The sequence below is a fragment of the Thunnus albacares genome, chromosome 12, assembly GCF_914725855.1.
Source record: "Thunnus albacares chromosome 12, fThuAlb1.1, whole genome shotgun sequence".
NCBI classification, from domain to species: Eukaryota; Metazoa; Chordata; class Actinopteri; order Scombriformes; family Scombridae; genus Thunnus; species Thunnus albacares.
In genome coordinates this window covers 11,025,401-11,050,609 of record NC_058117.1, presented here as the reverse complement: position 1 = coordinate 11,050,609, position 25,209 = coordinate 11,025,401, and the positions used below count along the sequence as shown (strand labels likewise).

General features: G+C 38.6%; 1 protein-coding gene and 1 long non-coding RNA gene across 2 annotated transcripts; both read left to right on the top strand.

Moving 5' to 3' along the window:
- Positions 1-4,052: 4,052 nt before the first annotated feature.
- plvapa (plasmalemma vesicle associated protein a) lies at positions 4,053-9,205 on the top strand. The gene is made up of 6 exons (XM_044368879.1): positions 4,053-4,772; positions 5,058-5,136; positions 5,251-5,963; positions 6,677-7,580; positions 8,102-8,159; positions 8,844-9,205. The coding sequence occupies exons 1-6, from the start codon at positions 4,377-4,379 to the stop codon at positions 8,875-8,877; spliced, it is 2,184 nt and encodes a 727-aa protein (XP_044224814.1). The 5' UTR covers positions 4,053-4,376; the 3' UTR covers positions 8,878-9,205.
- Positions 9,206-15,570: 6,365 nt separating this feature from the next.
- Positions 15,571-17,018, top strand: LOC122994121. The gene is made up of 3 exons (XR_006406517.1): positions 15,571-15,851; positions 16,342-16,403; positions 16,671-17,018. It is a non-coding gene; the product is annotated as an uncharacterized LOC122994121 (long non-coding RNA).
- Positions 17,019-25,209: the final 8,191 nt, after the last annotated feature.

Sequence of the window (25,209 nt, the reverse complement as noted above, 5' to 3'; positions counted from 1 at the left end):
GGCCCACACATAAGTGATCCATCTCAACAAGCCTCCATCTTAAAGTACTGGAGAGTGCAGTCGGTAATGCCCTTCACAGAAGATACACTTATATCCTCTCCATACAGGATATATCCATTCTAGGCACACACACCACTAAAACTTTGACCATACTTCTACCTAAGTAGCTCAAAGTGTAAGAAAGGATATTACACTTCCATGTTGCACAGTTTTGCTGTTTTAATGAACTTGATTTAAAGCAGCATGTCTTTGCTTTCCGTAGTGGAACAAGCCTGCATTTGTTCTCTTAGTTTCTTTTATTTTTTTATAATCTCACAATTACTATGAGTTACTTTTTAAAGGAATAGTTTGACATTTTGTGAAATATGCTTATCTGCTGTCTTGCAGAGAGTAGTATGAGAAAACCGACACCACTCTCATGTCTGTCCAGTAAATGTAAAATTACAGTTAGCAGCTGATTAGCTTAAAGGATTTGGGCGGCGATTTTCAACATTTTTCTTATTGTGAACAAATCTCTATGGAGGACAGAACTGACAAAATCAAAAATATATAAGAGACTCAATAAGAAATTAAGATGCCATTAAATGCACCAAAAACAATATTAGAAATAAACGTAGGCATTAATTCCCACATATATGTACTTTCCCATTTAATTTTTCATTTTATTTATTAGTTTTTAATTTTATTTATTAATGTATTCATTTTTAAATGTATTTATTTATTTATTTATTATTTTCCCTTTGCATTCCCCCCCCCCATTTATTTCCCCAAACTTATTTATTTCTGTATTTTTTCATTTCTTTATGCATTTCTGCTTTGTTACACAAATGAGGGAGCTGTCATTCAAAGTGTGTCATGGGGTCAACTTTTTGCCTATTGGTTGAATGACATCAGAGTACATAGATCGACAAGGTGGGTGTCTGGTGTTGAATAATGGGAAACACTAATTCTGAAGCACTATGAGTTAACAGTTTGAGTCAAACATACAGGCTGTATTATGTGTGGCTTGGAAAATAGTGATATGGGGCACTGGATTTGATGAATTGACTGTTTATCAGACCACAGTGCACCACAGGACGGATAGACATGCCACCGAGGTCTGCCTCTTGAAATTCAGTTTCGGGACATTTTGAAGGTTTGCACCGTCCACCAGCACTGGCCGATCTTGTCTCAGCATCTCCCAGCACCGACGTCACATCAGGCTGCCCTGTGAAAGCGACAGACTTTGGCAACATGTCTATCTGTCCTGTGGTGTGCTGTGGCCAGCGTGCAGCTTACCTCAGTGCAGTGCAGCAGTCCTGGGAAAAGAGATCTGACAAGGAAGAAAGAAAAAGGCAAAACAGGATCTCTGAGCAACTAGATGACTCGCCTATAAAACTGTCAAACCATACTCCTTAACGTTTCCCATTACTCAACACCAGACACCCACATAGTCAACCTGTGCCGTCAACCAATAGGTGAAAACTTGACCCCATGACCCTCACTTTGATTGATGCCACCCTCATTTGCATAATGATGCAGAAATGCATTAAGAAATGTAAAAATACAGAAATAAATAAGTTTGGGGAAATAAATAGGAGGGAAAATGCAAAAGAAAAATGATACAGAATAAATAGATAAATAAATGAATGAATTTAAAAACAAATTAATTAATAAATAAAATAGAAAATTAAATGGGAAAGTAAATAAATATGGGAATTTATACAAAGGTAAATAAATACAGAAGCAAATTAAAAGAGAAATATGAATTTAGAACAAATATTTTTAATAATATTTTTGGTGCGTTTAATGGCATATTTATTTATTTATTGAGTCATTTATTTATTTTTGATTGTGGCAGTTTCGGTTCTCCGTAGCCCACCAATGAAGTCTTATGGAAGTTACCAGGCCCAGCCAAGAAACAGTCCAGAACAAACAGCAAATTGTCATTTTTACTCTTTGATCTTTGTATGGATTATACAAACAAGATATAAGATATTAATTAGTGAGTTTTACAATTGCTGGTAAGTGGATTTTGTTACCTTCGGACAGAGCAAGGCAGCTGTTTCCCTCTTTTTCCAGTCTTTATGCTAAGCTAAGCTAACTGCCTCCTGGCTGTAACTTAATATTTAGAGTACAAACATGGGAGTGGTATCAATTTTCTCATCTAATTCAAGAAAACAGATACCCATATTTCCCAAAAAGTCAAATTATTCCTTTCCCACATTTTCATGATTTGGCCTAAAAAGCTCATATAACTGAACCTCTGTTTCGCTATCTGTCAGGCAACCTCTGGTAAAACTGTTTTTTTTTTAATTGAAGTAGAAATTGAACAATATATGGCAAGTGATAAATCATCAGTAGTGGGCTCTTTAGAAAACAGAGCACACAATGTAAACAGAACGATAACTTAATAAAAGACAATAAAATAAAATGGAATAAAACAGTTAAGGGTCTCCTAATAAGGTATCAATAACAATAGTTTTTTTGCTGTTTTCTTTTTTATATACTTCAGTGATTTGCAGTACAGTGCTAGTTCTCTCATAAAAACCACTAATAGGCGTTGTGTCTCAGTACATATACATTTGTGGATAAAAGATTAACAAACATTCAGTTTTCTTATCCTCCATGACCTCTGGTTAAATTGTGCACTCAATAGTTTGGGCTACAGTTTAGGCAGTAAAACCCAAAGATCATTTGGACAAAATATAGTGTGATTTGTAAATTGTGTGATTTGTAAATTCATGCATACAGTTTGCTGGACATCTCCTTCTCTAAATTATAGCTATCTGAATATTACTACAACTTAGTAAAGTTGAGTGGAGTGCCTTCTCTGTCTTTTTAAAAATATTTTTATTGCATGAGAACTAAAACATGACATTAGTGAGACTGATGTGAGTGAATTATGCAACAAGCCTTTCTAACTGACATGAGAACACTGTCTCAGCCAAGTTGGAATCAATCCATGAATGGATCCAAAATGTCACAATATCTAAAAACGAAAACCCTCCCATTCCCGGTGTTTAGTCATGAAGATAAAAACAAACTACTCCAACCTCAATTAAATCAACACGGTGACTGTTTAGGTCTCATGTTTGTGTCTGATATCCTGCGTTTGTTGGTGGCTTTTATCTAGGATCTTGTCCTCAAAGTTGCTGCAGGTTGGGCCATCAACAGTTCCTCTATGATTTACTGCTTCCTGTCAAGATGAGGCCTGGCACGTCAACAATGCCTGGCAGGAAAAAGTTGCTGCTGTTGCTGTCAGGCTCTTAACATTTCATTTAAACTTGAGTGTTGCTGTGTGTGAGTTTGTGTGTGTGTGTGTGTGTGTGTGTGTGTGTGTGTGTGTGTGTGTGTGTGTGTGTGTGTGTGTGTGTGTATGTGTGTGTGTGTGTGTGTGTGTGTGTGTCCTGTGAGACAGAGGGCAGCTTACCCACGTCATCATGTTGGACTGAGACTCGGGGCATCAAAGAGCCACTGAACGAGAACGTCAGAAGAATAACATGAGCCATTGTCCTCCCAGCCTGCTGTGCACCGGAAAACACTGTTCATGATCCCATAAAAATCTTTTTGGCACATGGAGATGGAGATGCACACATCAAGTCCGGTGAGTTATTTATGGCCCGTAGGTCATAGAAATAATAAACAGAAGGTGCTATCAATGTAAATGTCACCTTATCAAAAACACAAACATGAGAGTAATCTATTTTGCATTCCCACTTCAGAGCTTCATACCAATTTGCTCAACACTAACTGCTCATGAATGAGATCCAATCTTTAGATTAACATTCTAAAGATCTAAAATGTTGTCTGTCTTCTGCTTTGACTGGGGGCACAACACTTCCAAAAGCAACACTGAAATGGCTTAATGTGTTAAACACAAACTCAGACTCAAAACCTTAATGTGTTTGCCCTTAATGTTCATGCTTGCATACTGTTGATAACCTCTGTAGTAGGGAGGTTCCAGCCAGTCGAGGAGGCAGATACAGATGAAGGGAGGGGACTGAGGCCAGGACAACTTCCCATCATGGGAAGTGTGTGGCCAGAGCAGTTTATAAATTCCTACTCATGTTTACACCTCACCCACAATCTGATCAATCCTCATGTTATCAACGCTGCCGAGAGGAAACGTCTGGCCCACATCTTTAGTGTTTTGGGCTTTGTTCAGGGAGGAAGGAGCGCTAGCTCTACAAGAAATGGATTGTGAAATCTGCAGGCTGGTCTAAAATATTTCAGCATTGTCTTATCTGTTCATTTGGCTCGTAGAGTGCTGAGGACGAATGTTTGTGTTCTCTGAGTTGGAGATGAACCTTGCTTGAACTTGTCTTGGTCGCTCATAGTAATCCTCAACCCAAGGACTGTACTTCTCTCTGACTCTCCTTTAGCCATCAGCACCAATGTACAGCAGTGGCTATTCCCAGGTCTCCAAGTACAGCCCACAAGCCCAAAAGAAGATGCAGTACCGCTCAAAGGGCAAGAGCTGCGGCTACTACATGCGCATTGTCTTCTTCTTCTCTTCGCTCATTCAGTCTCTCATCATAGTCAGCCTTGTGCTCTTTCTGGTCTATGGTAAGAAGCAGGACTCGGCATCCACAACGCGCATTCAGGACCTGGAGGAGAGCTTCAGCCGACTGTCCATAGAGAATGTTGCCCTGAGACAGCAGAGGAAGAACCTGACTAACTTTCTCAACACCTCTCTGACTGAGAAGACCCGTATCGAATGGGACCTGGTCAAGTGCCGCCATTTCTCCAACATCTCAATGTACCTTATCGATGATCTCAACAAGAAGTTGGTGAGAAACTGAAGCTAAGCCTTTTTAATTATATTTAACATGCATGCAAGTTAAGTTATAGATAAAAGGAAAATGGATATCTTTGTCTGTGGTGTTTATATTTTTCGGGGGATTCTGTATAGGTGTATAATTGATTTCTGTTTTCTTTAGTCAAGTGCAGCCTCAGCAGATAAAAAGTTGTTAAAGCTGGTGCTGTTAAGATAAGTTTAATGGTGTCATACTGGTTTCAAATACTGATTATTGTCTAATTACTGTTAATTGCCTTTCTTTCTTCAATATAAACAGCAACAATGCTTAGTAAGTGTGACGTCTTGCAAGAACACTCAGATCACAGGTAGTGTTGGTTGCACTCCCCCACATGGAAGTAAGTATGACATTTCTTCAATACAAATTCCTAAATATTCAAATAAATTGTTAATGCTATTTATGTTGACCTACTTCTTTTCCCTTTTGCTATTTTTTATTATTTTTTAAACAGGACAAATGCCAGTCAGCTTTGTGTTGCCGAGTGAACCGCTGAATGCCAGGCTTCAGCTATTAGAGTCCAACTTCACACAAACAATGCAAAGGATGAGGATGGAAAGGGACCAGATCACCAAAGACAGGGACAACATTAACTTGGAGGCCATCCGTCTGAGGAGGGACAAATCTACATGTGAAAAGGAGTTGCAGGTCTACAGACTAAAATGCAAAGAAGACTTTATCCAGTCCTTGAGTGGTGTCTCCAATGTCTCCAAGGCCTTCCTACAGAAGATCGAATCCCTCTTCCCTACACACATTGCCTTCCAGCTCACCTGTCAGAACCAGAGGGACCACCTAGAGCAGATCCGCACCAATTGCACCAGCCTGTCCAGAGAGGTGGAGGACAAGTTCCAGCGCTACCTGAACAGTGTGGGGGAGCAGGTGTCAGCCATCCAGGCTGAGAACAGCCGCTTAAAGGCAGAGAACTGGCGACTGTCTGAGGACTACCGCTGGTGCAGCCAGAACCGCTCAGGTCTGATTCAGGAGCACAGGCAGAACTTCGAGAAGTTTCAGCTGAAACATGATAAGGACAAGGAGAGACTCCTGATGGATAAGATGACGCTTCATGGAGAGATAGAAGTCCTGCAAAAGAAAGTCAATTTTAAAAATAAAGAGGTTGAACACCTTACACAGCAAATCAAGCAGCTCAACATGTCCTGCATGTTTAAGGTAAGAAAATTCCATGAACATGTTAGAAGCTCTGCAGGGATGTCAGAATCAGCAATGTAGTTGTCATCTAAATTAAAAAATCCCCCTGTATGTAATGGTTTGCATACATGTGTGCCGCAGTCAGGTCCTTTTCCTTTCTTTTGTTGTCAATGATACACTCCACCTCAACAGTATCAAAAGACATATTTGCTTTTATAACACCTGTAGAAATGTTACAATACAAACAAAGCCCATATCTCACTTCTCTGAGACTAGATCTTACATAACATGTATAAGATGAAAGCAGCCTTATAGGTCATTGGAAATAATCCAGCTCTAAGTGCAGAGGAGGAGGTGGAGGAGGGAAAATCTCCACCAGTAAAGAACAAGAGGGTATAAGGGTGAGAGCTGGGCAAATATTTCTGTCCGTTGTTATGTTAAGTGTCTGCCATTTATGTTAGGAAGTATTTAGAAGCTAGACGTGACGCTCTCTGGCTTTCTTTTAAGCAGGGAATTAAGGGTTTTCACTGTTAATCAGTGCAAGTTCAAGACTGTAACTTATAGCATTAACATACACTGTGACTTAAAACAGAAAATGCATTTAAATGTCATGTTGTGTGTCAGATCAAAATAGTTTGGTTGTATCATGTAATGTTAATGAAATCCATTTATAAATACATAGAAATACTTTGATCACTTTTTCCCATATTAACATTGCTCTCATTTGATTTCAGCCTGGTGGAGGCTCCATCCCCGGGATAGGCCAACCCAGTCAGGCTGGGGCATGGAATACTTTCAACGGGGGGTCCAGCTCTGCCTCATCCAGCTCTTCTGGTTTGGGTCAACTTGGTAGGGCAGGGTTTGGGGTAGGCTATGGATCAAGTGGGACAGGATTCAATAAACCAGGATCAACAGGGCTAGGCTCCTCAAGCTTTGGATCAACCGGGTCAAGTCCAAACCTTAGCTCAACTGGGTCAGGATTAAATAAACCAGGATCAACAGGGTTAGGCTCATCAAGCTATGGATCAGCTAGGTCAAGTCCAAGCCTTAGCTCAGTTGGGTCAGGATTCAATAAACCAGGATCAACAGGGTTAGGCTCCTCAAGCTATGGATCAACTGGTTCAAGTCCAAACCTCAGCTCAGCTGGGTCAGGATTCAATAAACCAGTGTCAACAGGGTTAGGCTCCTCAAGCTATGGATCAACCGGTTCAAGTCCAAACCTTAGTTTAAATAAGCCAGCAACGAGTGGTAGAAACACACCAAGCTTTGCGTCATCCTCGGGGTCCACTGGGTCAAGTCCAAACCTTAGCTCAGGTGGGTCAGGGTTAAATAAACCAGGATCAACTGGGCTAGGCTCCTCAAGCTATGGTTCAACTGGGTCTAGTCCGAATCTTAGCTCAGGTGGGATAGGCTCCAATAAGCCAACATCAAGTGTGAAAAGCTCCCCAGGCCTTGGCTCAACCGGGTCAGCGAGTAAGAGTGGGTCAGCCAGCTCTGGATTATCTTGGTTTGGGTTAGGATTAGGCAACAGTAACACAGGACAAAGTAAGCCAGGAAGTGGAACAGGGAAAGGAACATCAAGTGGAACTGGATCTTTATTTGGTGGCGGAAGGACGAGTGGATTGGGAGGTGGCCCAGGTAAGAATGAATAGTTGTAGTAGATGCAGTGGGACTGTCCGTAGTTTATTATTACCATTCTGGGAAATTTTCTCGATAAAGCTTTGGTTCACCCAAACTACAATATATACTGTATGTATATGCAGTGTCTCCCTGGATAATCCAAAGAACAATTGTTGACAGTAAGGTCAAGAAGCTGCTGTTGTATTTGTTAAATGTAACTTCTCAATGCTTTGGGCAGCACAAAGGAAATTATATTAGTAGAGTTAGGTGGGAAAAATATCTTTGGAATTCAAGATACATACACAAACCCAGACAGCAGATACTGCACATACTTAACATAACCATCCATTTGTATTCAATGTATCTATGTGATCATTTCATGATCTCTCATGTTTGTACCTCTGCAGAGATAAGACTGTGTGTCATTCAGTAGAAATGCTAGCAAAATGTTGGCAATTTAAAAGCATAAAAGCAGCTTGATTGATTACCCTCATGGCAAAGTAATGACACATGACTGTTGTCTTATGTTTAACCAACAGTCAGTGTTAATCAGCATCTTCAAGATCTGCAACGCATCATCAACCCTCCTGGCCCAGAGTGAGTACTGAATAGTAGAGCCTTAGGATGTGAATGAAATGAAATGAGTGTTGCTGTCTGAACAGTGTGTGCATAGAGAGCCCAGTGAACTGACCCTTACATGATAAGACAAGGCACATATTTTTGTTATTTCAAAAGAAATGAAAAGACCAAGACCAACATCTGACTGTTGACTTCAGCTTTTCAATACTTTCTGACTTCCTTACCCCGCCTATGGCTCTCAGAACAAAGGCCATGGGTTCCTACTGAAGATGTAATTATATTTAAAAACAGATCACAAATATACAGTATGGTTTCATTCTTTTTTAAAGGCTAAATCATTTCCTAAAACAACTGTGCACTGTAGTTTTTAGCAAAGGTTATTCAAACAGGAATAAATAGTGCATTTGTTTGGGGCTATTTTCAGCGGTAGATTTGGTGCACTACTTAGTATTTGTGGCAGCAGGACAGTGCCATGTTCATGGTAATGAAGAAACACGTCAACCAGTCCACAGGCTTTGACGATAGTACTTGTTAGTAGGATCAGTTCACTGTTGGTCTGGATATTTGTGACAAAATATAGAATATAACAAGATTAATCCTTTCACAAAGTGCTGTGATGTTTTTTGTTATAAGTTTGATGCACTCGGTCATCAGCATCAGATCTTTTCTTTCTTTCTTTCTTTCTTTCTTCCTTTTTTCCAGGGAGAAACAGGATCTTTCCAGAATGTTGGGTTAGTCCACCTTGATGAGGAAAACCAAAAACTGCAAGAGATTTATCCTCATATTAAGCTATTACACACAGCTAAATGTAAGCTTCTCATATTGAGTTCACATATTGTACACAGTATCAATCAATGTACCATATAATATACACTGTTTATGATTGTTTATACTACAATATGCATATTTAAAAGGAATTTGAATAACATTTGCACTTTTCAATGTAAAATGTGAACTTTGTGTGTTAATCATTTGTATCTACACAGTATGCAACTTAGCATGAATAAGCACATAGTATTTTTACACTGTGAACATGTAAAAATAAAGGCTTTGTTCAAACTTAAGCACATCAACTGTGTCTGTCTCTTCTTTATAAACAAAGCTATTTGAGATATTACCCTATTCAGAGCCGGAAATAACTGTTTGTCTCCATGTGCGTCACCTATTGTGTGACTAATTGTCTACAAATGACTCCCCACTCCCCCCATGCGATGTGAAAGCTAGCTCTACTGGCAACATGATTTAATCCTTCCAGCATGTTTATGTTTACCTGCCAACCTGTCCGTGGGTCGGTGGAGGCAGATGGGAGGAACCCCCATGAACACTCTTGCATACTGTACATGCTGTTGTTAAAAACAATGTCCCGTCTCTGAAACTGTAGAAAACACAGATATCAATACTCTAAATAAAATCCTAATAAATCTCTTATGAAGAACACATAAGGGGGGGAAAGATGGAGCTTTGACCCTTTCCATTACAAGTCTAAAAATAGCAATTGTAGCCAGATTGTATCTTTAATCTTTGGTGATTCCTTGGGTTATAAAACAAAGAAATAGATTGTACCCCCCTCACCACATCAGTAAGAAAATACAAACAGGGTTGTTTGTAGAGAGAAATCCCCTGTTTGAATATTTAGTATATGAATGGAACGTTCTTTACATCTCTGCAATAAAAACTGAATGTCATTTGAATCAGTAAAACAAAACCATGGAGCCAAAATGGGGCAAGGAAACAAACGATCATGAGAACAGACAAACATCCTGTTCGTTGTACTGTGAAAGGATGGGAACATACTGGTAATTCAAGGAGTAAGAGTGTATTGTGTTGGTGCCAATTAATAAATACAGTACATAGACTTGAGCAAAGGCAGAGCTCCTGTCTAAAGGATATCCTTTGTTTAACATCAAGTGTTTTTCCACGTTGGGGTGTGCAGTTTACTGCAGGAGTCACTGTGAGGATATTAAAGGTCAAGTGTTTGGATGCTTCTGGGAGTCACTTTATAGGATGTGTTAAAACGACCACTGGAAAATCATCATAATGATACTGGTCTGCGCAAACATGTTTCCTGTAACCTCAATGTATTTTCCTGTCGAGTCATGTCATTTCTTTATTCCCCTTGCTCAATAACACTGTTGACTATTGTTTCAGAGCATGTTTTGCCTTAAACTGACACAGTGCACTGACAATAAATATTACTGAAGAATTAATTAATTTGTACTTACAATTTCATGATCCTATAATATACAGTAGTCAAAACTAGTAGACTACAGACAGAAAATACACAGTTAAGTCTTGCCTGCATGCATAACTTCAGCAGGGTTTCAAAATACTATTGCTAAACAATCATGTTTTTGTTCATAACTTTTATGTTTTTAATCCAACTGTCATCCAAACAGAATTACATACTTCCAGCAACCCTGCGCAGACATACTGGAGCTCAAAGGCTATCTACAGCAGCAATAACTGTTAACGGAAGTGGAGTTCTACTTTCCCACCTTTTATTTTCCTGGCTGCTTTGAGAATGAAACAACCCCCTGGGGTTTATTTCATTATTTTTTTAACAGTAAAAATAACAATTATATTTTGATTATGTTAATACATGTGACCATTCTGGCTCAGTTACAAACTTTTTTACTGCAGGTGCCTGTTCTACGAGACAATACAAATCACAGAATAGGTACAGAGAAAAAAGTTTAAAAAAAAAAATACAATTACAACAATAATACCAACCTATAAATACACAAGAAGACAGTGGAAATAAGTGTTCAGCTTTAAAGGCAAGAGTCAGGAGAACCCAAACAAAATTTGAAAGTTATGACCCTTGTACAAAGTGGATTTAATTCTAAAATGACTGTTGAACCCAACAGTCAAGTTATTTGTGTAAAACGGACTGGGTGTACCATGTCAGCTTGTGAGCGTTTAACACAAAGGCTCCAAGAGAGGGTTTGACATGTATCTCAAAACAATTGGCTATCAAAATTGTTGACATAATCTTTTTGTCATTGACCACAATTTTGCAATAAAACAGACACTAGTGCCAAAAATGTTGAGTTATAATTTCATTATATGACCTATATTATTATAACACTAAACACTTTTCTACTTGGCTTTTACATGAGGTGTGAACAATCCTTTACTATCCATACTTTATTTCTTAAGTCCTTATTTTACAAGTAGGTCATTATTTGGGCCAAGTGTGCTACTGGGATCAAGAGCATCCAATCAGTCTGAGGCTACAAGACTTCCACATATTATTAGAGTCATCACTGACTGTACTTTGGGGATCTTGACTGTCAGCAGTGTGGACAGCACTCAGACCACTGGCGACGATTACAGGCCATTGTGTCACAGCCTGGCCGGCCACCTTCCTACCCCTCCTGATGCAGGAAAGGGAATGGGTGTTTATAATTACGACCTCCTTCCTCACCTGGGGTTGCAGGACTCTGACCTCTTTTGTCTGTGGCTGCTAATGTTCCCTTTTACTGTGTCTTCTAATTGCATTTCCTATTTGCCTGGCCTCTCTCAGTCCCATGGCTGCCCAGGCTGGTAAAGACATCAGGGGGCAAAACCCTTTCTCTTGTGCAGATACTATACTGTTGAGGGGGGAGAGAGGTAAATACTGGAAACAGCTGCCTGGGAGGGAAAATGTCCCCCAGCACTGGGGATCCTTTTGTGTTGAAGTCCTTAAGCGCCTGACTTTCACCTTGGAATCTTTCAGCAGAAGAGTTATGGAGAGGAAAACACGGGTTCGTTTAATTGCTTAAAGAGGATGGGTTTGACTTCATGTAACCCCTGTTTAAGCAGCTAGACCTACGTAGCCTTAGTTTTATGGACAATCCTGCAGTCGTCAAGTTGTGCATGTGATGTCAACATAACAAAATACTGCAGCTACAACTTTTCTTAGGCTTTTTGAGTACCACGATCAGGGCTCATAATATATCATCTAACTTAGTTTTGTCTCTTTTTTTCCCTCTTATGCTCCACTGTAGATGCAGGTGATGGCTAGCATGTGTAGAAAAGTCCCCGTTTAACTTATTGGTTCATAATATCATCATGTTTTTTAACTAGTTCATTTAACTTTTTTGTTGAAAAAACATATCAGATGCAACTTATCATTCAATGCAAAGCATTTTTGTATGTCCAAAAACATGTCTGGAGGGGGCCTTCAAAATAATGTCAGTTTTTGTCAAACCTTCAAACATGTAATATGTGAAGAAATGTTAGCAGCTACCATCAACATGCTAAAATGCTCACCATGACAATTCTAACTTGTTGATATTTAGCAGGTAATGTTTAACAAATTCATCTTAGTTTAGCATATTAGCATGCTTATTGTGATACAATTTTGACTTGATGATGGCACAAGATGAAAAGTCAGGGGACCAGTTATAAAATATATCCCATTCAGATTTTTACACTAACATGCATGGAAGAATAATATTAAAATGTTATATTATGCTGTTATCCATTTGTCTGTATGCTTATCAATAGTATGTACCAAAGCCAAACTATACAGACTGGAAAGAAGAGGCTTTATTAAGGTACAAATGACCTTTTCCTCAAAAGTCATTTGTTGCATACACCGTGGATGTCATGAGCTGAGATGCTGTAGGCCCAGACCAGCTGCAACAATGTCCTATACATCATTGATTATCCATCACATAGTGAGAGCCTACACCACAGGCAGGGATATAGAGAAGATTACTGATCATCTAGTCCGCTAAGAAAGAGTAACAGAGTTAAAGCCACTGCAGTCATATGGTTTCGATCCCTCACACCCACTGAGACACATCAGTCATTGCAGAAGGTGTATATGTACACACTTGTTGACAGCTGCTAAACTGGTTAGGCTGACGTTAGGTGAAGTGATGAACCTGACTCAGCAGAGTGAATGTCGACTGTCTGACCCTGTCATACTCTGTAAAAATAAATAATTGGACATAATAAATAAATAACCTCATTTTACATGAGACCAAAGATTAGTCTGTTTCCCGGTTGCTAATAAATTGTCTGGAGGTTATCAGTTCTCTCTTTATTTTGAATTAAATAGAAACTAAAACCAAAAGAAGTGAGCACTGTGGAACAATTATTTCTTAAGTTTGCAGGGGTCCAGTCGAAAGTTTTGACAGAGATGCCAAAGGCCTCACCTTCATTTGTTTCTGTTATCTGTCCTTGACACTAGAACTGGAATATGGGAAAGTACCCAAAATTCCCATGACTTTGGACATTTTTTTTAGAATCTAATCTGGTTTTTTTTGTTGTTGTTTTTTTGGCTATACAAATAAAATTGACTTGACTTGATTTGACCTAAAACTGGCTTTGTGGATAAAAAGGAGTCAGCTTTTTTCAACCTAAAGGTCAAAATTTGTCTTCAGAAACTGATGCAACAGAAAATCAGAAATACTTAAATGCCACCGTAATAATGTCGATGTAATGTTTATTGTGAAGTAATCTGAATGTAAACCTTCCCTGGTGGCTTTAAGCCTTATTCTGTCTACTGACTCCATCTAGTGTCCATAGAAGGTCATTGTTGTACTGGAAATTAAGGGATCACAAATGTGTAGTTACCTTCTGGTTCAACTTCTTTTTACATGTTTGAAAAGTATGTATTTTACAAAACATGAAGGAGGTAACTTTGTGGCATGAGTGAATTTATTGAATAAATATCTGTTGCTGCCAATAAATTCAGAGGAAATGGAGGCTTTGTGATGATGTTTTTAATCATTTTAACCAGCAGCATATGTTCTTGAATTACAAATTGCTGGGGAAAGAGAATCCATCAAGAGTTACTGTTTTAAAGAATCAAATCTTCATTCTCCTCCTCCTCTCTTCATTTACCTGCCAGTTGATAATCATGGTGATCAGTCCTTCTCTTATATATCCTCACTGTGCTTGAGGCAGTGAAATAACGACACATAACACCCTCTTCCAACAGGCAAGGTTGAGAGAGAATTTTTCTGTCCATGTGTTGACATGACAGTGACAACCTGTGACAGGCAGACAGACAAACCTTTGGGTGATGGACCCAGTAGAAGGTTAGAATGAATAATTGATCCCAAGAAATCAAATCCTGACATTAGCTTTCACACAATGGCTTTTATGGTTATTGTTGAACGAGAATTAGACATGCAAATTTAAATACCATATGGTATTAGAATTACACTGTCATTAAACCTGTTCACCTATCGAATTGATTTTAGGATGCAGTTTTGGAAAAGTGCTGGCTGACAATACGTGTTCATAGGGCTTGGAACACCCTTGGCGTGGCATGCCAGTCAATTTGTGAATAATTAAATCAGTAAATCAGCATTGTTTGGATTGCTGTAAGGCTGCATGAAGAACATGAGTGGAAAGTGCAAACTGTAAATTTCCATGGAAGCTCTGAGGAAGGCTACAAAGCTTTTTGCAACTCAAACAGAATTAAAAATCTCTATGATCATATCAACATATGATAACCTACAGTAAAGCTCCATGATTATATCAACATATGATTGACTATATCTATTGTTATATCAACATATGATAAACTATATCTATGGTCATATCAACATATGATAACCTACAGTATATCTCTATGATTATATCAACATATGATTGACTATATCTATTGTTATAGCAACATATGATAAACTATATCTATAGTTATATCAACATATGATAAACTATCTCTCTATGGTCACACATTATATAGGATATACTATATCTCTATATCTCTATGGTCATACAGTACATATGATACACTACATCTGTACAAACATCCTACATATGATATACTATATCTGTGGTCCCACTTCACATCTAAACTCAGAAAATGCAACTGATTAGTTAATCATTATAATATCTTACTCCTGTGACTGTGCTGCAGGACTGGTGTAGGTGAGGAGTAAGGAGGAGTAAGTTTGCAACACCAATTAGGCAACTCTGTCAGGCAACAGTGAATTAAGTGTATGTGTCTGAGTTCAGAACAGGTGTGATGGTGTGGTGATAAAGGTGATGACAGGGCTTCAAACAACATACTTTTGGTCAGGCCATGTTGAAGATAAAGGGTCTTATCTTACGCTCAGCGCCCGATACAAAGTGCGATGCAAGTGTCTTTGTCCCCTCCAGCACCCATGTTGTTTAAATAGCAGATGCACTTGTGCCCACCAAAGCACCCATGGGCGTGTTGGTCTTAAAATGAAGTGTAGTCAGGCGTATTGCTATCTTGAGGCAGCAAGAGCGATTGCACTATTGACCTACAAAAACCTGGTCTGAAATTAATGGCGCATTGTTTCACTGTTATTTTAAGGGCGCATTATCAAGATAGTAATATGCGCCTACATAGGTGGGTGCACAACATACACTCTGCTTGTTACACACACAGGACACGCAGCAACGCACAGACATTCAAAAGATTACAAATAAAAGGATAACAACGTGAAATATTTTTTTGTGTACATCATCATATTTTAAAAAATATATGTCATAGTGCTTAGTCATAATTTTTTTTATCAGAATTAACTAGTCGGAGTAATGACGGATAAAATTGTCGGTAACACTTTATAATACAGCCCGCGTTTTACGGTGTAATTTCCCATCACTTACCATGTAACTTACCGGAATTTACGGACAGATGGCTGTACCTGTGGCAGTTAGCCTGCAAGAGCCAGTTGCTCACTCTCTGCATTCACTAGCTTCAAATCACCTGCTTCTGTCATATTCTCCTGTTAGGTGAGCAGTCATATTTATGATGTGCAACATTGTGTGTCTTATCGTAATGTGTTGCCTGCCTTATGGTAAAGTCTTAACAACCAAATTCATGTATATTAGCATGCTAATCGCGAGTTATGCTAATCGCCAATTAGCCACCATGCTTGGCGAACTTCGGCAAGGTTACAAGTTACCTCTGTGTCCAGAATGTAAACTCACATGGTCCATGCTGTTTTAAATTAAATGCTGAAGGAATATGTTACCTTAGATGGCATATTTTACTCTACTTTAGGGAGTAACATTAATGTCTGTTTTTTCATTTAATATATAGTGAGTTACAGTTTGTACTGTGTATTAAACCTAGAGCACAGTACTGTTTATTACCTAACACCTAACAAGTACGGGAAAGAAATATAACACTTGACTATACCTTACATGCAGAGGTATGAGTATGTCCTGAAAAACATACCAAATCAAATTTAAAAACAAAATCAATCTCTGTGTGTCCCAGGCCTTGAAACCATGGATCATGTGGACAGAACAACGATGGCTCTGACAAGCATCATTGCCGAGGTACAGTATGTGCACTGTGTGTGAAAATGTTATACCTGTATTTGTGGTGCCATCGTGCTTTTTTTAAACTGTTATTCACTACTACAAATTACGTAATATCAGAATAACTTGTAACTATCATTTTTAATTGTGGGTGTGTGGATGGGGGTGGGGGGGGGGGGGGGGGGGGGGGGCGTTAATGTAATGAATGCTGTTATGTAACAATTGTGTGCATGTGTGTTTTAGACCTCACTATACTGTAATACACTTCAATAATTATGATAACAGGTGGATATAGCTTCAGGAGGGGAAAACTTTGGTGTCTCTACCTGCACTGAAGGGACAACCCTAAAAGATTTCGCATTGCAGTTTAAAGGATTTGTGGATTCCTGCCCTGCATAAAATCATTCATGCACTATGCTGAAGAACAAAATAAAAAAGACTGCGAAGAACTGATGAACTCCTCCCACTAAAGTGGCGATGTAGAAAGAATAAAGTACCTGAAAAAAATTTTTTTGTTGTTGTTGTTGTTGGTTTGTAACATTTACAATTTAAACATAGTTTCCTGTTTTGTTCTTGTTTTTTTGTTTTTTTTTACTAAAATTAATCATTTTATAACTACATTTTGATAGATTAGTTAAGAGTTATTTTGTTGTTTAAGTTTTATATATAGTTTTTGTTAAGTTTTATATAGTACAACTTATATAGAATATTTATATTGTATAATAGTAGTTTATATAGTTAAGAAGTTATAAATTAAACATATTCCATTTAATCATGTTCAATAATGTTTTCTCATTGTCTGTTCAAAATGTTGGTCTGGTGTGTTGTTAATGACACGTTGCATGTTGTTAGATTGTGACATGAAAGGTAACAGAACCAAACAGCTAAGTAAGGACGGGAGAACATAATCCAGCCCGCTCCCTGTCATTACCATGTATTTATAGAGTAACTAGCCAGTACCTACAGAGTAAGGACTGGGGAACAGTGTGAACTTAATAATACAGCCCGCTCTCTGTCCTTACCATGTACTTAAGGTATGATAAATGTGTAGACTTTTTTGAACTGACAATAATTCTCTGGCCTGCAACATGTAGATGGGTTCTAACTTATTTTATAAACACACTTAAATACAAAAAATAAAATAGTTCACCTGGCTTTTATTTCATTTAAGAAGCACAAAGCACATTATCTAGCAGTATTTTAGTATACTGAGCCTGAAATACTGCAAAATCTTGTTCTAAATCGTGTCTACATTCATGATATAGGTGGTATTCTTGGTGGCCACTGTCCATATTTAGTGTAGCAAACAAGACTAAGGGATCTTTTCATGAGTAATGAGTTTGTCACCTGTACATTCAATTAATTCAAGACTGGATTTTTAATGCTCGTAGCACTCTGATGTTTTGTTGTAACTTTTGGTGTAACCCAGAGTGATCCTGCATTTATTGAAGTTGCTGTTTTACAACAAATAGTGAGACCACTGCATTGAAAAGAGTATCACCACAGAACAGGACAGAGAGTCCCAACCCAATCACCAGAACAAAACGTTGGCATTGAATGTTTCTGCAAACCACAGAAACGTTGAACATATACATTTCAACACGTGTAATATGTTATCATATCAACATTTCTTCAAATGTAGCATATTAACATTTCTACCTGTTGAATAATGATGTTTTATGGTGTGACAACACTGTGGTTAAGATCTGGTTAGGTTTAGGCACAAAGACCACTTGGTGGTGAAAGATCATGGTTTGGGTTAAAATAAAATAAATAAAATAAAAACGGCCAATGTCTCACTAAAAACACCCAGTTTTGTCGAGTGAAATGGAGTGGGCACTGGTTTCGAGGTGGTCTCGAACTGTACACTCTGCTGATTTGAAGAAAACTTACTAACCATCCACCAACCCCTCCTCCTCCTAACATGGAAAGTCAGCTCATATAGATCACATGTGAACTACATCACTTTAGAAATGTTGAGATGATGCGTATTTTGGAAATGTTATGATAGTTTGTTGAAATGTTAATATGCTACGTATTATACATGTTAAAATGTAGATATTCAACGTTTCTGTGGTTTGAAGAAACATACAATGCTCCTCCCACTAAAGTGGGCATCCAGACAGTCAAAGAGAAGGCCATGGAGTTTGTGGAGGCCAAAGGCACCGAGGCAGCCAACTAAAGACCAAATACACACAACCGTTCACATATTCTATATATGCGTGGACTGCAGTGGGTCTGCTCTATGTACCGTTGGAAACAAGTTTATGGCTGCAGATGTTCATACAGATTCCTGCTCAAAATTATCAACTCTTGCTGAATAATTTTCTTTATTATTTTTATTACCATTTATAGACCTTATTTATTGATTGATTTTACTTTCTTTTTATTTATTATTTTCTTTATATTATCTTATGCTTTATCATGTATCCTCAAGACGTTCAGCTATTAACGGATAAATGTCTTCATTTATCCTAAAAGTGATTGGTTGTTTCTTTGAGCTGCAGTAAACAGAGTTCACTGTTTGGAACAAGAACTTACAAGTATGGGACTGATCCATTGATTAAATTGAACAAGGGTTAGTGCTCCCTCCTGGCACTAACAAATCCTAACTAAAAAGGAGGTAGTGGCCCCAATAACATGTTAATTGATTAAGTATTAATACTCCAACATAACAGACAAAGGGCAGTTCATGAGTTATCGGAGAAAACAGGTGCATTCTGTCCTGAGTCTTGCACAAAGAAACACAACAGGCACCCCCGCTTCCTTGAGCCTTCTTTTTAATTATACTGGTACATCTACTTGCAGTTACTTTTAAGCATCCTCTTTTGACACAAAGCATAAACATTCAAATGCGTATACAAAATATTCTTCCACATTCCCCCCTTTGAGACTTCTAAGTGTCAACTTTTGGCTTTAAACGCCAAAATACGCTTTAAACGATTCAGTAAAAGGGGACCTTCAGAACACGTTATTTAATGCATTACAATGGTTTTAAACATAAGAAATACAGACAGTAAGCAAAAGCAGAAGTCTTCCAATGTCCCAGGTCAGACTGGATAGTGTGATGACAGGTTACTAGCACTTTGACATGTACCAGAGCCAGCCACTCCCCATTCATTTTCCCTGACTATGTGTAATGTAATTATTTTTGGGGATGAGCCTATAGTTGGAGTGCACCCCAGAAGATGCTAATCGTTATAGATAGTTAGTTAGTTAGTTTATTGCCCCCAGGATTCATATCCCACATTGCATATAATAGAACATCACACAACAGACAGTACTCATTGGTGAACACCAGTTCCATGTGAGTCCAACAACAGTACATACATCATGAACATCACACAACAATGACAGACAGTATTCAATGGCATTCAAACAACAGCAGGGTTATCAGCGGGTTATCTTGTTAAGTGCTGTTATAGCTGCGGGTTCCAGGCTTTTGGCAAAGTGAGCCCTTCTGCACCTCAGGGACCTGTACCTGCACCCAGAGGGCATTACACTGAAGTGGCAGCTGAGTGGGTGGGTGATGTCCTGGACTATTGTGACTGCAATGCATGGAATGGTCTTACAATTGAGCTCTGAGAGGTTGGGTGTGGGGAGACCTATTATCTTGGCAGCAGTATAGGTTATGCATGTTAATTTTGTACAGTTTGTGACAGAGAGCATGTTGAAGAAATAGGTGGAACACCACAGAATCACCACTCAGCAGTGGAGACTTTTTTTAACACCTACATCAGTGAGTAGGGTGTGTTACATGGACACATTGTATTTTATGATGGTATAATAAAATAAAATGGTATAAGAGAGACTTACTCCACCTCCCTCCTTCTTGTTTGGACTCATACCTACTATTCAGTATTGCTTGTGGTAATAAATTGGTCTAATTAGCTGAATTTCTTTCTTCATAAATATCATTGAAATCATTGTAGAGGTTTCACCTGGGAACCACTTTTACTTCCTGGGGGAAAGGTACAGAGCCTTGGTTGCCCCTGCACTCTGCACCAGAGGAAAAGCTCTGATCAAGGGCTGATGAAATGGAAATTTATACCTTTATGTTATTGTCTTAAGATGATGTTATACTGCCTTATAGTCAAATGCACATTGTAAGACCATTTCCTCTCTGCTTCCTGTGTAAAAATGTACCTGAAAGGTACCATCAAATTCTTCATTCTCAGCAGAGACAGAAAGGAACTGCCTAGAGATACAGTGAATTCATTAAAAGTTAACTGTTAGAGTGACGAATATGGGATGATTGTGATGCATGCAGCTGTATGTCCAAATACTGACACTGAAGTTCATACAGTATCTCTTCCAGCCTAACAAACTGGGGGATCTGCATTTGCACCCTGGATATTGCAATAAATCTCTGAAAGACAACTTGCTCTCTGTGAATTCATCTTAAATATCAACTACAGCTTTCAATGGGTCGCAACGAGTGAGCTGCTCTCCCAAGTACAAAACCCTGACCCAGAATCTGGTGGTCTACAAGTGATTTTGCACCGAAAGACACACACACACACCTACCTCACTGGTGGACTGAGCAGAATCAGGAATACTGTGCATTACAGCTCTTGTTGCTGTGTGGGTTATTGGTCTCATGGTAAATGAAGAATAAAAAGCTTACAAGATCAAATGGAAATAAATGAGAAATGTCCACCAGTTGTATTTCCAAAGTTGTTATAAACCATAAGAGGATATTATGAATGTAATGTGATAGGGAAAATCTTGTACTTGTTGAATAATTGTTGAAGAGATTCCACAGGCTCCAGTTGATGCTTACTTGAAGACATGAAGTTTATTGAGAACAAATATCTGACATCAGAGAAGCCTTTGGCACAGTGTACACATGGATACAGTCATACCAAAAACTTAGTACAAACAGGAAAACAATCACTTCTTATAGAGTTGCTCAGGTCACACTACCAGGGAGGGGAGAAACAAGAACACTTGTCAGAATGAACTGTAATTGGAAAATATGCAGGCAGCTATTGTTACCCATCCAAGGTTACCACCTTATCTCCCAGCCTTGCGCCGTGAACCTAAAACATCTCTTGTATGAGACCTTGGAGGCCAGAGTCAGGCCCTGTAGATGAAATCATCACATCAAGGCTTGATTAGCACATTCTCATGAAAAGACGTGGCTCATAAGTTGAACATTTCCATAAATTGAACATTGAACATCTCTCCTTCACAGATGAGCATTTTTTCTCTCATAGTTCCTCCCTTTGTTGAGTTTATACCTAAACACTATCAAGAGATATCCTTCCTGCATGTGACCTATGAGTTCTGCCCTATATGGCCAAAGAGAGGCCTCACTGCAAGTAATTCTCAAGCATGATCAGAGATTCCTTAAAACACAGAACAGTGCAAAAGGATCTCAGGAAGAAATCACAGGTCACATATTCACACATCAGGCCAAACATCCCCACATTGATTGATGAGAGGTAGGTAAAAGACCTGATGGGACTGACTACCCTCGACAGACAGAACAAAAGGAAAAACCTCCCGAGGCAAATGAGGAAATCTATTTTGTCCTGCCTTTACCACAAAACAGCAAATTTAAAGAGGGTGGTACACTGATTGAACTTAATCATCTCAGACAGTAAAGTAAACCATTAAACATTATACTAACTACATATGAGTGAAAGAAAATAAAATCATCTTAAATGGTCAGTGCATGAAGTAGGTATAATTCATTTGCAGTTGTTCACGTTGTATAATGAAAAGAAACATTTTGCGGGGTATTTCCAGATTTCATTGTCTTAAGAAGTGCAATGCGATTCAGCGCGCTAACGTGTCCGCTTGTTCCATTATCCAACTTGTACAAAGAAAATGGTAACAGGAAATCGGGAGCCGGAAACATAGACGGCTTGCCTTCAAAGTAAAAGTTGCGCGTTTTGAATATTTTTGTACAGTCTATGGGTGCATCCCAAATCTCTTAAATTGCATCCACGTTTCCCTCACTTGCGTCTTTTCCTTGCGTCTTAGTCCCTCCCACCGTGGATGCAAGGAGAGACGCAAGGAAACCAAGCGAGGAGAGAGGAAACAGCTGTAGAAACTTATGGAGTTTGTGTCTGCACACATGTGCACTGTGCTAATACTAATAAAGGTGCACAGTTATCACCGCTAGAGCAGCAGTTTCCTTTCTGCAGCCTGTTACCTGTTTAACAAACACCTAAATAAAAACCTGCATTCTGCATTTATATTATGTCCTGCTCAGAGGCACAGGAACCATTTCTACTCACGGAATGCGTTTATACTATTTATTGATTATTTGTATCTGTATTTTTTGATAATCCTGATAGTGAATTCATTATTCAGTTACCCAGAATATGATCATTTCTTCTGAACACTGGAAAATATGTATTTGGCTAAGTGTTTCAGGGAAAATGGAAATGATGTAACTCATATCAAACCCGACGCTCAGGAATTTTCAGCCTCACATGTGACTGAATGGAAATGACGATAAATGATGTAAAATATAAATGTGTTTAACTGTTATTATGGATAAAATTAAAGTCAGGAAGAGTCTGTCTGTCAGCAAGAAGCAGTTTAATGGAGGAAATAATAGATCATGAAAAGAAAAATCTTTCTAATAAATGAAGAAAGTTGTTTATGGTTCTTTTGTTGATCAGGTCGACAATTAATAGATTTTAACTACTTAACTATGAATCAGAAAACAAGTAAAGCATAAAACTTTGGAGTGATACATTTAAATTGAATCTATAATCTGTCTCCACTTCGGTATGAAACTGCAATGATGTATCAGATCAGTCTGATCAGCTGCAGCGTCCAATCAATAACTGATATCCAATAAGGGAGCGTGTCGGCTGGTAAAAGCCTTTCGTGAAGGCTGCTCTCATGTTTCCTCGCTCCTCAAAGATCCCTCCTCGTTCCTCCGAGCAAAATAAGAGACTTGGGACGCTCTTCAAAATGGCGCATCAGGAACAACTTCCGGTTCAGGCGTGGCGCGAGGAGCAAGGAGCCATAAAATAAGAGACTTGAGACGTACCCTATGTTTTGAAGCGTCCGGCAGCAGCTCAATTTAAGGAGATTTACACAAAATAAATTAATTAATAGCCTAAATAATGAACATAATGTATAACTTCTTTTACACACTTTGGTGTTAAAACTATGTTAAAAAAACCATAGGATGGAACCGACCCGGGGATTTTCAAAGTATACGCAGCGTGTGTTACAGAGATGCACTGAGCTGCTGCAGACATTGGGTACGTCTCAAGTCTCTTATTTTATGGCTCCTCGCTCCTCGCCTGAACCGGAAGTTGTTCCTGATGCGCCATTTTGACGATTGTCCCAAGACTCTTATTTTGCTCGGAGGAGCGAAGAGCGAGGAAACATGAGAGCAGACTTCACAGAAGTCTTTTACCGGCCGACACGCTCCCTTATTGGATATCAGTTATTGATTGGACGCTGCAGCTGATCAGACTGATCTGATACATCACTGCGGTTTCATACCGAAGTGGAGACAGATTACAGATTAAATTTAAGTGTATCATTCCCAAGTTTTATGTTTATTTAATATATTCATCATATAGTTAAAAATCTGTTATTGTCGGTCTGATCAACAAAAGAACCATAAACAACTTTCTTCATTTATTAGAAAGATTTTTTTTCATGATGTTATTTCCTTTATTAAACTGCTTCTTGCTGACAGACAGACTCTTCCTGACTTTAATTTTATCCATAATAACAGTTAAACACATTTATATTTGACATCATTTATCGTTATTTGCATTCAGTCACATGTGAGGCTGAAAATTCGCGAGCATCGGGTTTGACATGAGTTAGATCATTTCCATTTTACCTGAAATTTAGCCCAATATATATTTTCCAGAGTTCAGAAGACACTCTGATCACATTCTGGGTTATTGAACAATGAATTCACTATCAGGATTATCAAAAAATACAGATGCAAATAATCAATAAATAGTATAAACGCATTCTGCGAGTAGAAATGGTTCCTGTGCCTCTGAGCAGAACACAGCATAAATTCAGAATGCAGATTTTTATTTAGGTATTTATTAAACAGGTAACAGGCTGCGGAGGGAAAGCAGCTGCTCTAGCGGTGATAACTGTGAACCTTTATTAGTATTAGCACAGTGCACATGTATGCCGACACAAACTCCATCAGGAGTCTCCACAGCTCTTAAAGTCGACTGACAGCTGATCCAGCTGTGATCAGCTCATATTCTTTGCGTCTCTCCTTGCATCCACGGTGGGAGGGACTAAGACGCAAGGAAAAGACGCAATTGGGGGCAACGTGGATGCAATTAAAGAGACTTAGGATGCACCCTTAGACATAAAATAAGAGATTTGAGACGTGCCCTGCGTATTTGTTGGTCAGCTGATCTGACGGGACAGTGAACAGTCGGGCTGTTATTGTAGCAGCTACAGTCCCCGCAATCAGGTAATTATATTATTATATATTATATATAAGCAGCCTATATCAATGATCATTGTATTATTTTCAGCAACTGACAAAAACAAGTAATAAAAAACTGACAGAGCAGAACTTTTCCTCGAAGTGCCAAAGTGTCTGAATTAACAAACAGTCCAACGTTAAGTTGTGGAAAGTACTTTATTTAGACTTATGCAAAATACTCTGTTTTAGTTTCAGTTTTAGTCTGACTTTTGATGGAATTATTTTGAAATATGATAACCTATCACTCCGTGTAATGATCTGTCATCTGTCTGCTCTGTGCTGTGATTTCATTAATGTGGTTATTCTCTCTTTTTCTCATACAAGTTGACTCTAAGAGGAAGTAAGGTCTAGTCCCCAACTAAAATGGCCATTTTAAGT